Raw genomic sequence first — 14,341 nt, 5'->3', positions numbered from 1 at the left:
CCACATGATAAGTAATGCACCTCACTACATCGTCCCAGGAAGGACGATTCTTACAGATGTTGCTCCTGTTCTTCAGTTTAATGTGAGATTTGGTTAATTACTGTGAAAGCAGTGGGTCCCAGTCACAGGAGCCTTTTATATGTCAGAACAACCAGGTCGACTGCTGCTGTAGAAGTGTGTCTGCTCTTAATCACCAGAAAGACTGGAAACACCACCTGAAACTCCACAGGCTCGAACTCTTTACCTCACACTGCGATTAGCACAGTGTGGGAAAGTGCAGCTGCAGGACAGCGTCCAGGTCTCTGCTTCAGCGTTGTTGACAGCTGCGGGACGCCATCAGTCAGTGACACTCACAGAAGCTGTGCCTGCCTCGCTGTCACAGATGCACCGTACGAGCCGAGTATGAGACGGTATTGGTCCTGTTGACTGATCATCATGCTGACTCATGAGTGTTTTGGAGAGCCAAAAGAGTTTTTGTTTTTTTAATAATTTAGGAAACACGTGATCATTTCTTGCATCCTTATGTTGGACAAAGCTGGCTCAGTCGTATCGGACGTCTCCACACTCTCGGTCGTCTTTGTGTCACTTTTTTCCTTCTTTGTTTGTATTTGACTGCAAACGAGTCACAGATCTCGTTGAACGAGTTTTCAGGGTTACTGCAGCACTATTAGAATTACTCACAACAAGGTTGTTTTTCAATAAATGCATTTGATTCTAACTAATAATGTTTTGCCTGAGTCGTAAACTGTGCAGCAGATCAGCCTGTTATATCTGCATTTATCCCCTCGTTGGCTGTTTGTCGGCCTTTTTTGGACTCCCAGAATGCACCATTTTTCGGCGACTGGCTGACACGTCTCCTCTGTGTGTTTCTAGAAGGACACATTATTCCACATTTTCAGAGACCAAAAATCCCACAACAAACTGCCATGAATCCATAATGACTGCAGCAGCAGGATCGAAGCTGAAGTCACATTAGCATACCGCCGCCCCTCCAGGCTTTCAGCATCCACAGGGTTGGGTATTACATGCTCGATTCTCCTTACATCGCTGACTCTGGGGAGGAAAGCGGCACGACGAGCCTCTGGCCGATGGTTCACCAGCTGTTTCTGCTGTGGCCATTAACACTAAACCCTGTGGAGAGTGTAAGAGCTCTGCAGAGCTCGTGATGCTGCTGATTGTGTGGGCAGAGCTGTGACCGGCCACATGTACCATCCACTGGCTCAGTCCTGCTCTCTCACATGAAATGGCCTGCATTTGTATAGCGCTTTACTTTAGTCCCTAAGGACCCCAAAGCGCTTTACACTACATTCAGTCATCCACACATTCACACACTGGTGATGGCAGCTACATTGTAGCCACAGCTGCCCTGGGGCGCACTGACAGAGGCGAGGCTGCCGGACACTGGCGCCACCGGGCCCTCTGACCACCACCAGTAGGCAAACATGGGGTTAGTATCTTGCCCAAGGATATTTGGCATGCAGCCAGGAGGCAGCCTGGGATCGAACCACCGACCTGACCTGTTCTGCCACCTGAGCTACAGCCACCACACATGATGGGTCGACTGTCATAAAGAGGCTAAATGGACACGCGAGGAGTTGCGGGAGGGTTAAAAGAGCAGGAGGGGTGAAGAGGATGGAAGGGTACAAAAATAGAAAAATGGCGAGATGATAGGAAGAGAGATGAATGTGTTTTTTCTTTAGTAGATCTGGTAGCCTTTATAGTGATTCGGCTTTGGCCCTTGGCGTCTCCCTTTGTAGCGCCGTCCTGTGTGGAACATTGTGTTCTATGGAGCGTAGCGTTAGCCCACAGGAATCAAACGGGAGAGAAAGAGCGAAGATGCAAACTCAGTTGCGCTGCATTAGATCATGTTTGAGTGGTTGAGCTGTGTTTACAGGGCATCGCTGATGAAGTAATAGATGTCACAGGGCTGCTCGCTGGCAGCAGCACGCAACGCGAGTCACAGGAGGGCCGATCACAACAGTAGCGCCCGTTTCCCTCTCGTGGCTACATTCAGGATTTTCTGTGTTTTTCCTCCAGAGAATAGCCAGCCTCCCTCTTGTACCTGACTGTAGCTGTAACACGATCGTCAGGAAGCGCTGGAGCCGAAACTAAAAGTAATTGTTGTGGCAGCTGTGCTACACTGTGCGAGGTAACCGGCCACACAGGCCCAAGCTTTGGTGCACACAGGGGCAAAAGGTTTCTACATGTCAGTGATGATCTGTGAGAACTCTGAGGACCATTCATGGTCGTATCATGAATCTGCAGTAACGGATCGGTTTTAAGGCGGGTCACGTTTGAAGCACTTGTTTTCACGCTGGCTCATAGCGTGCCACGAGTGCTCGTGTCATTACACGGTGGAGCTCGTGAAACGTGATGACTCCATTTGTACAGAAACTACACCGTTGGCTGGATGGTTGAGCTTAGACACGACAGGCGATTCTCTCAGAGAGCGTATGAATACTGTGCTGAGCTACGACTCGATCATAAATCTGTGTCATCGTGCCGTCTATCGCTGATCCCTCGCAGCGCAAAGCCATCAACGCCAGGAGGAGCGATATGAACAAGGCGCTGACAAAAGCTGCACGGACGTGGGTGCTTTGTGCTGTAAGGGCCAAGCCGAACACCCACTCTAATCCTTTTACAGAAGCACGTCACATGTGTGTGGCAGGCGAACATGCTGTCAGGAGACGGCGCCGTGTTGCAGACATACGGTGGGAACAGTGTTTAAATCTGATTGCAGTTAAGGTGACAAACAGAAATTCCTGCGTCATCATTGCTTCTCTGAAAGGTTTATCCCCAAACAGCCGGATTTGAACATGTTGCATTTTTATTGCTGAGTGTTTGCTAATCAGTGAAGGACAGAGGACGGTGAGCACGCCGACACACAGCTGTCGAGTCTAAATGATCGGTTTTGTGCACGCACGCTTTGATTTTCTAAAATGTGACTGAAATCTGTTACATTTGTAATGCCAACAAGATTCTGATTGGTAGACACGCACACACACACACTCACGCACACGCACATCTACATCCATTTCTCTAATAACCCCCCCCCCCCCCCGCCTGTTCCTGTCTGTCACACACAACTGTCTTTAAAATCTGGGGAAGGGCAGCGAGTGTGTGTGTGAGATTGACTTGGGTGTGGCTCCTTCTGTAACACACACACACAGCAGTGTGTTTGGCTGTACTCACACACATGCATGGAAACTGTGTCTTCTGACTATTTGCATATTAGCAGCAGGACCCACGGATGCTTCCTGCATCCACACTGTCTGTTGGCACAGTTCATGTGTGTGAGAGCATTATTGTGTCGGTCTGTGGGTGTGTGAACGTGGAGATAATACACTTCCTTGTGTTTGTGTAAGCATGCTGCCCCAGTGTGTCAGTCAGTCACAGCGTGGTCCTCCCTGCAACACAAAGGCCCTGTGTGTGTGTGTGTGTGCTCCTCCTGTCTGGAGATTGTGGGATGAATAAAGAGGAGCAGAAAAATGATTGGGGTGGAGGGATTATTAGGAAAGGGGCCGGAGTTGTTTTTATGGACTCATCGCTAGCAAATGTCAGTGGACATGCTCGGCTGGTGTCTTTGTGTCCTCTGTGGCTCACGTTCTGAAGGTGGAGTAATGCTCACGCTCCACTGTCGTGTTTCTTCTTTCTGTCTCCACCTGCAGCCTTTCCATCCCATGGTGAACCTGCAGTGCTCCCCGGAGCTCAGGATGTTCCTGTGTGCGCTCTACGCCCCAGTTTGTACCGAGTACGGTCGGATCACGCTGCCGTGTCGCCGCCTCTGTCTGCAGGCCAAGAGCGACTGCTACAAGCTGATGGACATGTTTGGTGTCAGCTGGCCAGAGGAGATGGACTGCAACAGGTTGGTGCAGCAGCGGCAGTCTCTTTACATCCCTGCTGGAGGGAGGAACGAGACCAGCAAACATCCTTAAAATAATTTATTTTTATTATAAAGTTAACTTTGGTAACATTTGAATAACGTTTTGTGACTGATCTGATGGTAGAGTCGGCGTTTGCCACTTGTTGCTCCCAAACTGCGCTCACCTTTGAAGCTTTTCAGACTGTGTGTTGAAAGTGACGCATACATGTTAGTGGGCTCTGACTTTTTAGGAAAAGCTGTGGGAGACATGAAACGGACACGTTAAAGGGAAGGAGTGCACGTCTCAAAGTCTAGGGGGCATCATAAAACTGAATATATGGAAACATATACAGGAGTGACAGTAAGCAGGGTCATTTAGCTTGTTTGTCATTAGCTTGTGTATATCCGTCTGGATCATACTCGCTGATAAAGTAACTAAGAAGAAAAAAGACTTGAATGTGAACCTGTCTCAGTTTCAAGTCTCTGCAAACTAAACTTGTGCTTTACTCTGCACCTGTAGGACGACCAGGTGCCTGGAAGGTATAAAATGTTTTTGATGAATTCTTATGACAGTGTGCTCTACAACGCTGGCGTCGTGTGTAGTCTGTTGTTAAAGGCTTAACACCTGAAACGAGGTCACCGCCTCTCGTCTGCTCTCAGGTTCCCAGACTGCGACGAGCCCTACCCCCGCCCCGTGGACCTCCTGTCCAGCTCGGACACGACCGAGTCTCCCATCGCGGTCCAGAGGGACTACGGCTTCTGGTGTCCCCGCGAGCTCAAGATCAGCCCCGAGCTCGGCTATTCCTTCATGGGGGTGCGAGACTGCTCTCCTCCGTGTCCCAACATGTACTTCACACGTGAAGAGCTGACATTCGCCCGCTACTTCATCGGAGTCGTGTCCATCGTCTGCCTCTCTGCCACGCTCTTCACCTTCCTGACGTTCCTCATCGACGTGTCGCGATTCCGCTACCCGGAGCGCCCGATTATATTTTACGCCGTGTGCTACATGATGGTGTCCCTGGTGTTCTTCCTGGGGTTCCTGTTGGAGGACAAAGTTTCCTGTAATGCAGCTAGTCCTGGGAGGTTTAGGGCTTCGACCGTGACTCAAGGCTCCCATAATAAGGTCTGTCGTCGAGCTTGAACCGTCCCGGTTTTCTCCTCCTTCCATACGTACAGATCGATGCAGACTGTGTGTTTTTCTGTTCTTTGGCAGGCCTGCACTCTTCTCTTCATGGTGCTGTACTTCTTCACCATGGCTGGCAGCGTGTGGTGGGTCATTTTAACCATTACCTGGTTCCTAGCTGCTGTTCCTAAGTGGGGAAGTGAGGCTATAGAGAAGAAGGCCCTCCTGTTCCACGCCTGTGCCTGGGGCATCCCCGGCGTCCTCACGGTGACTCTGCTCGCCATGAACAAGATCGAGGGAGACGGCATCAGTGGCGTTTGCTTCGTCGGGCTCTACAACTTAACAGCCCTGCGCTGGTTCCTGCTGGCCCCGCTGGGACTGGATGTAGTGGTGAGGAAGAGCCTGGCAGAAAGTCTTGTAACGTCTTTTTGTCTCTGTCCTTAGCTCGCTGTGTCTGTGCGCCGAGCCCGTTTGCAAAACTGCCGGGACGAGAAAGACGTTCAAGTCTGAGTAAAACCCGAATGCGTCAGATTCATAATTTACAAAATGCATGTTTTTGTTCTGTTTACCTTTGTTTTCATTCCTCTGTGTGTGTGTGTGTGTGTGTGTGTGTGTGTGTGTGTGTGTGTGTGTGTGTGTGTCTGGCTGTCCGGTCCAGAGATTTCGAGGGCAGTGAGGTGCTCGGCTGATGGCGCTGAAAATAATAATGCTGTCAGTCAGGATTACTGAGGGTTTGTGTGTTTCAGTGAGCAGCACACACTACCACAGAGGCAGCATCTTTAGAGATATGTGTGTGTGTGTGTGTGTGTGTGTGTGTGTGTGTGTGTGTGTGTGTGTGTGTGTGTGTGTGTGTGTGTGTGTGTGAGAAATGGTTTTTGTAAGAACTGCAAACGAGAGCAGCTGCTGCCTCGCTCTGCACAGATTTATCCGTTTGTGTTGCAAATTGAATAAAATGAAAGTTTTTTTTCTTCATTTATTGAATCATTGATCAGACCGTCAGTGTGACATCACGTCTGTGTCTCCAGGTGGGCGTGGTCCTGCTGCTGGCAGGTATTGCTGCTCTTAACAGAGTCCGCATGGAGATCCCGCTGGAGAAGGAAAACCAGGAAAAGCTGGTGAAGTTCATGATTCGTATCGGTGTGTTCTCCGTGCTCTACCTGGTTCCACTGCTGACCGTTCTGGCCTGCTACCTTTATGAGAGCAGCTACAGGGCTGTCTGGGAGACCACCTGGGTCCAGGAGAAATGCAGAGACTACCACATCCCGTGTCCCTACCAGGTAAACGTAAAAACAAGTAATTCTCTAGCTGGGCCCACGTCCTCATTTTAGGTTTGACAGCGTTTTAGTAGGTAAAGGTGAAAGTCTTGGACATGAACTGAGCTGCGGTTTGGGGAAGGCCTCGAAGGGGACTGGCGACGGCTCCCGGGCCTGGCAGATCCCCGTGTACTAAATAGAAGCGAAGAAGTTAAAGAATAGAGAACAAGGAGGGAGGGAGGGGCACGTAAACGAGAATGAACAGCTTGCAGAACTGAGGGAACCTATACAGATGACAGCCGGAAGGAGCGTGTGTGGAGGCGTCCTGCTCCTGAAATTCTGATACATAATCTCCAAATAAATAACAGAAAGGATGGAGATGATGATTAATTCTTAGGTACTCTTATATCAGCTGCGATGCTTCACAGAGCTGCGTTAGCCTCCAGCATCAGCACGCACACCGGAGCTCCTCCCATAGAGCCGTTAATAATTCAGACGTCTCTCGTTCTCTGTTCCTTTCAGCAGGGATCGCCTCCTGCCTCTGCACAGACGCTCTCAGAGTGTTGCAGAGGCAGACTGTGTTTCTGGCTGCGGTACTGGTGGAATAGAAGTATTAACTCTCAGGTTTGGATGTTTGCATGTGATACTTTTACCTCCCAGTGTCAGATAGAGCTCAGCCTTATGATGCCGTTAGCCACGGGAAGAGCTGCGTGTCCAGGACGCAGATGAGATGTTTGTGATGCAAAGTTGTGCTTTTAATCTGTCCTGTGTGTGTGTGTGTGTGTGTGTGTGTGACTCACCACAGTATCTCACTACACTCATCACTCACTACAGAGATGCTGCAAGGTGTAAAGATTTTTCAGTAGGCGTACACGCGCTGTATGTGTTCACACACACACGTGCTGTATGTGTTCACACACACACACGCGCTGTATGTGTTCACACACGCACGTGCTGTATGTGTGAACACACACACGCGTGCATCAGCAGAAAGCTTCGACTCAAAGTGCTGAACTATATTTATACCTAGAGAGTTCTCCCTGAGGCCGAGCGCTCTGTGTAGAGCTCCTGAGAGATGCTCCGTGAGCTTACATGGCTGGACAGCTGTGTGGTCATACAGCCTGTAATGAGGATGCTGCCTGCAGTCATGCATCGAGTCTCTTATCTCTGTGCGGTAATGAGTTCTTCTGTGGATCCTGAGCCTCGAGGCTCTCCGCCCGGTCCGCTTATAACGAGGCCATCATGACGACATCTGTGTGGACGAGGAGCAGGAGGAGAGACGGCAGGAAGCAGCACTCTGATGGCGAACAGAGTGGGCCTCTGTGCACTTTCCTCAACTTCAGCTGGAAATAAATGACCTTGTTTTAACTGTGACTGAGGAAATCTCCCGTTTACACGCTGACAAACAACATGCCTTATTATAAGTTTGGGATGCTGCGCTGTGAGGGCTGCCAGTATCTGCAGCTATAGACAGTTAGCTTAGCACGCATGTCTTTGGACTGTGTGAGGAAAGCTGCAGAAGTGCAGTCAAAAGTGGTTTCTGCACCTGCATGGATATAACTGCACTGCTACTTTACCTTTTATTGCTCGCTGTATATTTGACATCATCCATCAGACAGAAACCTCCACCTTTCACAGCAGCAGCGTGTTGTGTGTTTGCACAGAAACAGGAGGGTGCTGGTTGTCTGCTATTAGTTAGAGATGGATGACACTGTTTATGCCCTCAGCAAGGTTCATGATCAGCAACAGTGATGATGTAGAGTGGAACACACACACACACACACACACACACACACACACACACACACAGGAAAGTGAAAGTGATGAAGACACTCAGTCAGCAGGCCTCTTAATGAGCTCGTTCATGCTGATATTTCCATACACCGACTGACTGATGAGCTCCACACTGCTGAACACTGATGCTGATATACATGATATATTTTTGTACTTCTTTGTTACAGTAAGACCATAAATTTTATTTACAAACTTTTGCTCTCAAAGAGGCCCGAGCCGATTTAGAGTCACTAAGCTAACGTGCACGTTTGAACTGCAGGAGGAAACCTGTGAAGGCACGGGGGGGGGGGGTCATGCAGAGTCACTGCACTAACTCCACCCTCTTCTCTGTTTGTTCCAGGTGGAGCAGACCAGTCACCCCGACCTGGTGTTGTTCCTCATAAAGTACCTGATGATGCTGATTGTAGGAATCCCCTCTGTGTTCTGGGTGGGCAGTAAGAAGACCTGCTTCGAGTGGGCCAGTTTCTTCCACGGCAAGAGACATAAAGAGTACGTATTTGTCACTCTGATGGCGTCTGTGTGGCTCAGGCTTCAAACTGATTTTGCTAAATATATATAAGCTTACATAAGGTTTGTCCCAGTATTTACAGCTCAAAGCGCTTCATCTCTCTGTGGTGATAATTAGATGAAAAGTTTAGTTTCAACCTCAGAGCTTGTTCCAGCATCTGATTGTGGATGGCATAATAATAAAAAAAAAAAAATAATGAAATAATAATAATAAAAAGTATCCAAGTGTAGTTTGAATGAGACACAGGGCACGGCAGTAACATCAGCAAACTCTTCTTCAAAGCAAACGAATGGTCAACAGTGAGACCGTCTTTGTGAACAAGCAGGTGGCAACAGTAGGGAGGAAGAACTCCTTTTAACAGGAAGGAGCCTTCAGCAGAGCCACGCTCAGGGAGGGGCGGGGCCATCTGTAGCAGTGATGACAAAACAACTACAGGAGCAAGAAGACAACACATGGGGAGTCGCAGCAGGCTGAGCATCTGCTGGTCCAGCCCTGAATATAAACTTCACCACACTGGGAGCTGGTTCCACAGACGAGGGGCCTGAAAGCTGAAGGCTCCGATTCCCATTCTACTTTTAAAACCTGTCGGAAGCACGAGTAATCCAGCAGCCTGAGAGCAAAGTGCTCCACCAGGATCATTTGGTGTTATAAGATCTGATTATTCCAGACATGATATATGAGGAGAATTTAATTAGATTAAACAGCGAGAGACGCTAATATTGGGGAAACATATCGTACAGACAGACAGCAGACTGGAGTTTGGATGAAGTGCTGTAAACGTGGACTTCCCATCTCTTCTTCATCTGTATTCAATGGAGACACTAAACAAGCGCTCGCGTTCTCGTCCCGAAACACATTTAGAGTTCAAACATTTTACAGCTGAAATGTTTCCACATTATACTGATTCAAATATTATTTTAAGGAGACCTGGATTTCATTTCTTTTGTTTTAAGTGTGTACAGCAGCTGACAGGAGCTCGGCTCTTTCAGAGGAGCTGACGACGCTCTGGAGCTCCTCACACATGGTCCCAAAATAACAAATAATGTTTAGTTATCAGCTGATATTATAAATGCAGAGTGTGCAACCGTCTCACACACTTCTTATTAAGCCTGATGTGAGGACCTGCAGATGAGCGCAGAGCTTAATGTGAACAAATAGATCCTGATTTCAGTCTTTAGTTTTGTGTCCCTGCAGTGACGCGCTCTCTGAGGCTTTGTGAACACCTCCTCTGCACTCACCACTTCCCCTCCAAACAGAGCATTAACCCCCTCTCCCATTGCCTGCTCCACACATTCCTCAATCCTCTTCTACCACACCCACTGCCCCTCCACCTTCCCCCTCTCCCTCCCTTCTACCCTGCATCTTTTCCTGCATCCCCTCCCCTCCTCCTCCACCTCCACCTGCTGCAGCGGGATGGTCAACGATAGCCGACAAGTGCTCCAGGAGCCCGACTTCACCCAGCTGCTCCTCAGGGATCCCAACACCCCCATTGTGAGGAAGTCACGGGGCACATCCACGCAAGGGACCTCCACCCACGCCTCTTCCACCCACCTGGCCATGCTGGACGAGCCGCCAAGCGCCAGCACCAGCCGAGCCGGCTCTGTGCGCAGCGCCCGCTCCAAGATGAGCAGCTACCACGGCAGCCTGCACCGCTCGCGAGACAGCAGGTGGGTTCCCACATCGCGGTCTTTCATTAACCCCGCCCACCCGCACAGCCGAGGCTCATTTCTGCTCCTCTCCATTTAGATACACGGCCTCCAGTTTCAGGGCTGCAGACGACCGGCTGCCATATGGGAGCCTGCCTCGTCTAAACCACCAATCACAGTCCAGGCACTGCAGCACCAATCACCTCGACAGCCTGTCGCAGCACGGCTCCACCCAGAGGCTCGAGAGCCAGTCGCGCCACAGCAGCATCAGGGACCTGAGCAGCGGGGCCACGGCGGTTCTCGGAGTGCCCGGAAACGGGATCCACAGAGTCCTGGAGGAGGATGGAGCGACCGCCTGAAGGGGTGGAGTCCGAGGAGCAGAGTGTCGACGAGCAGCCACTCTGATACGTTTGGAGCTCAGAGCCGAAATAACGATGAAACAAATGCTGCATCAGCTTAAAGACGGAGTCCGATTACAGAGGGGGGGCCTCGCACTGAGGGCACGGGACAGAAATCTTTGCCTTAAACATCCTCACAGCTTTATGACGTAGCCTCCCAGTGTGACTCAAACTGATCTTAGCACAGTTTTTAAACTCCACCCAGTCAGGGAACGACAACATCACCGTTGGACCTAAACGACTGAGCCAGACAAATGTGACCGACCGCACGACGCGGCTTACTTTGTATAAAAGGACTTCGATTATGGACACGAGACATTTGGAGCTCCGTCCTCTAGTTTTTAGTGTTTGGGAGGTTTTTGGGGTGGGGGTGGGGCTTAGATTACAAAGAGACTCATTACCCTTGTTCCATGTTTTCTTCTATTTATGAGGGGCAGCCAATCAGGAGAAAACCGGCCTAAATGGAGAAGAACTGAAACAACTGGTTTCAGTGAGAGGATGAAACGTCATCAGATCCATCCACAGCTTTTAGATCTCTGCTGAATCTGAACCTGCTATTCTGCACACGAAGGGATTTAAGTCTGCTGAACTTTCTAGAAGCCTCGCCTCATTTTAAAAGCTGGATTTTAGTGAGTGTTTTATTGCACCTGTGCAATAACGTATGGAACGATACAAGGAAGTCATGTCAGTCTATGCTTTACTGTTTTAAACCCAAGGGCTGAAATCCAGAATATAAATGCTGAATCCAAACTCCTGCCTTATGACTGTGAAGAGAACAAACCCAACAGAGGTGATGAAGCACAGATTTAATGACGTGCAAAAAACCTCAAGCAGAGCATCAGTGAGCTTCATGGAGCTGTGCGGACACCTGAACACCAACACAGCTGAACACAGTTTACCTTCCCTTTCCGTCCGAACACGTTCGCTTTGAACAGATTTGCTCCGTCCTGTTAGAGCAACGTTTCCTCGAGAGGCAAAACATGTTCATAGATGTAAAAAGTGTCATTTCTAATAAAGTTTCAAACAAATCAAAAGCTTCTGATGTTTCCTGAAGAGAAATGAGCACACGGCAACACTGGAGTGTATTTGTAACAGCCCTCCGCTTTATTGAAATACATCGGAGTCGGGTTAATATAATGAGTTCTCCACGTAAGTGTGGCAGCCGCTTCCATACATTATTTTTGTTTTGACCTTACACCTTAAATATTTTTGTGCAAAAAAAGAATCTACATCAGCTGTAGTGGGTTATCCTCAGTAAAACACCCAAACCGTCCCAAAAAGAATAAAACGACAAACCGAAAACAAAAATGATTACATCTATAACATGCAAAACTGTACAAATTATTACAAAGCAATCCTAGAAAACAAAGTGGAATATGATATGAAAGAGCAAAACAATATAGAAGGTACTGGAGATAAGACCTCACTGAAATGTAAAGGCGTTTCCATTTCTTTAAATTGCGGCACTTCAGCCGTGAAGCCACCTGTCGCCCAACACTCACTGCCGTCTCCACCCGGGTCACATTCCCTCACTCACTGCTGCCCGTCCATCAAATGAATCAAACGCACCTCGATTACGCTCATCTGACTGAAAATTTGTTTCCTGAGTTTCCTCTTCTCCCTCTTTGAACTGGGACATCTAGGATCAGATTTTCTGCACAATATTGGCCAAAAATGAAAAACGCCGCCTGGCTAACACCTCACACACCAGCTCATATCGTTCTGCAGATAAACTCTTCGCAGGAACGAAGGAGAGTCAACTAGCTTAAAAAAAAAAAAAGTTCTAAGATATTTGGAATAAAACCAGCTGGGAGCTCTAAACCTCTCTTCAAATTAAAAAATAATAAAATAAAATAATAACACCTGGAATGAGCTGTTTGCAGCTTTTTGCTGTGTTTCCACAGGGGGAATGACCACTGAAGAGTTTTCCCTTTGTGACAAACAGGACGAGTGGAAGTGTGGAGCGAGGCTAAAACCCTCTCTGTGGGTTCTTTGCACAGATAATGCCATGCCGCCATGTCCCTCGGGTCAAAATGCCTTTCAGTCTGCTTACAGATGAACAGAGGTAACAGGTTTTTGGCTGTGAATGCCCTGCTCTGCAGCCAGAAGCTGCCACACCATTTCCCCCCTCTTCTATTTTTTAAAGGCCTTTCCTCTCTGACAAAGGAAAGAAAGTAAAGTAGTGCCGTGGAGGCGGCTCAGAGCTCCGCCCTGTTCAGCTCACACAACAACAGGCAGCACTGAGGTCATTTACTCCATCGCCTCCAAGCCCAGGTGTGACTTCCTCGCACTGTTTACATTCTCATTGTAGCTTTTTTTTTTTTTTTTTTTTCTTTCTTTTAAATCCCTCCTCTTACAAATTTTCACGAGTACGTCATTAAAACATTCGTTGGAATGAGCAAAGTCGCAGCGTCGCCCTCTTTTGTCCATATTTGGTGAAACGGAGCTCAGCGACCGTTCAAACGCCGCCAACAGTCAGAGGAGCACAACAAGGCAACAACCGCCTGTGTGTGTGTGTGTGTGTGTGTGTGTGTGTGTGTGTGAGTGTGAGAGAGAGTACAGGCAGCAGTGCCGATACACATGTCAGCTTTTCTTTTTTCACTCATATCAAGTGGAGGGGAGGGATGAACACACACACACACACACACATCATAGAAACAACATGAAAACAAACAAATCTAAAATAAATCAGTAAAAACAAAAAAGTGGTTTTAAAATGGCTTCGAGTGCGATACAACCTGGAATCACTCCAAACAAAAGCGGGAAAATAAAGGCGGAGTTTTCCGTCCGTGTAGTTCTCTATAGTATTTTCCTTCTCATATATTATTCTCTACTCTGAACCTATGTACATGACTGTGACGGGAGTTTTGGCATCTACGGAGGACACGCAGCCCTGATGATGTCATTCGCTCTGAGGAACCAAATGATTCGTGTGATGTCACAGGAGCCGCTGTTGGAGCTTTTTGCTGATGGTGGAAATTAAAAATATTATAAAGTCACTGCACTTAGTATCAGGAGCAAGAAATAAAAGTAATTCCTTTTTTTTAATTTTTTTTGCAGCACCCAGAGAGAAAGCAGGTGGGGGGGGGGCTATGATTGATAAATAAATTAAAACACTGTCCCCCTGAATCCCGGCGGGTCCTATGTACAAACCTTCTGCTCTCAATAATATTTCATCTTCTTTTTGGATTGCATCGTGACTTTTTAAGAGTCTCTCAGTGAATCTCGACAAGTTGACCAAAAAGAGCCAAAATGGGAGCTTCCTGTTCCTGCATCACCTGCCCGACATCACACACACACCTTCTCTCCCTCTCTCTCTCTCACACACACACACACACACACCCCATCAGCACCCACATGTACACCACTGATAGTATTTGATAGCTTGTCCCTTGCTTTCTTAGTGTTTCAGCCCCACTGTGGAAGAACGCTGAGACACAGTGTGGGGGGGTAAAAGTGGGACAAATGTTCTTTGGGAGGGAGTGGTGGGCAGCAGGTGCAGTTCTCTGGGCAGTGAGGGAACAATATTCAAAACAGGAAGAGTTGGAGAATTTGGAGTCCTGTGCTGTCGGTCGGTCGGTCGGTCGGTGGGTGGGTGAGGGGGGTTGGATGGGTCGCTGGGGGCTCATGTGTCCCAGCCCATCCTTTCTGTGCTCTCCAAGGACAGGGACTTGGTCTTGTGTGGGGAGGCCGGGCTGGGAGGGCTGCTGAAGGTGGAGCTGTTGGAGGCCGTGGAGTGGCGCGGGGAGTCCGAATC

General features: G+C 48.6%; 2 protein-coding genes across 6 annotated transcripts in view; one reads left to right on the top strand and one right to left on the bottom strand.

Annotated features, from left to right (window-relative positions):
* The window catches only part of fzd3a (frizzled class receptor 3a), a 19,903-nt gene extending 6,936 nt beyond the window's left edge, over positions 1-12,967 (top strand). For 2 of the 3 annotated variants that reach the window (XM_031740802.2, XM_039598778.1), the window contains exons 3-9: positions 3,669-3,865; positions 4,523-4,985; positions 5,076-5,375; positions 6,011-6,262; positions 8,373-8,521; positions 9,950-10,207; positions 10,287-12,967. In XM_031740802.2, coding sequence (XP_031596662.1) covers positions 3,669-3,865; positions 4,523-4,985; positions 5,076-5,375; positions 6,011-6,262; positions 8,373-8,521; positions 9,950-10,207; positions 10,287-10,545 — 1,878 coding nt within the window. In that variant the 3' untranslated portion in view covers positions 10,546-12,967. The other variant, XM_031740803.2, reaches the window with a different exon arrangement.
* Positions 11,666-14,341, bottom strand: part of cdc42bpab (CDC42 binding protein kinase alpha (DMPK-like) b) — a 68,010-nt gene continuing 65,334 nt past the window's right edge. For all 3 annotated transcript variants that reach the window (XM_039598776.1, XM_039598777.1, XM_039598774.1), the window contains one exon: positions 11,666-14,341. In XM_039598776.1, the coding sequence (XP_039454710.1) occupies positions 14,210-14,341 (132 nt within the window). In that variant the 3' untranslated portion in view covers positions 11,666-14,209.

Source organism: Oreochromis aureus, linkage group 15 (assembly GCF_013358895.1).
Source record: "Oreochromis aureus strain Israel breed Guangdong linkage group 15, ZZ_aureus, whole genome shotgun sequence".
NCBI lineage: Eukaryota > Metazoa > Chordata > Actinopteri > Cichliformes > Cichlidae > Oreochromis > Oreochromis aureus.
This window is presented reverse-complemented; position numbering and strand designations above follow the sequence as displayed.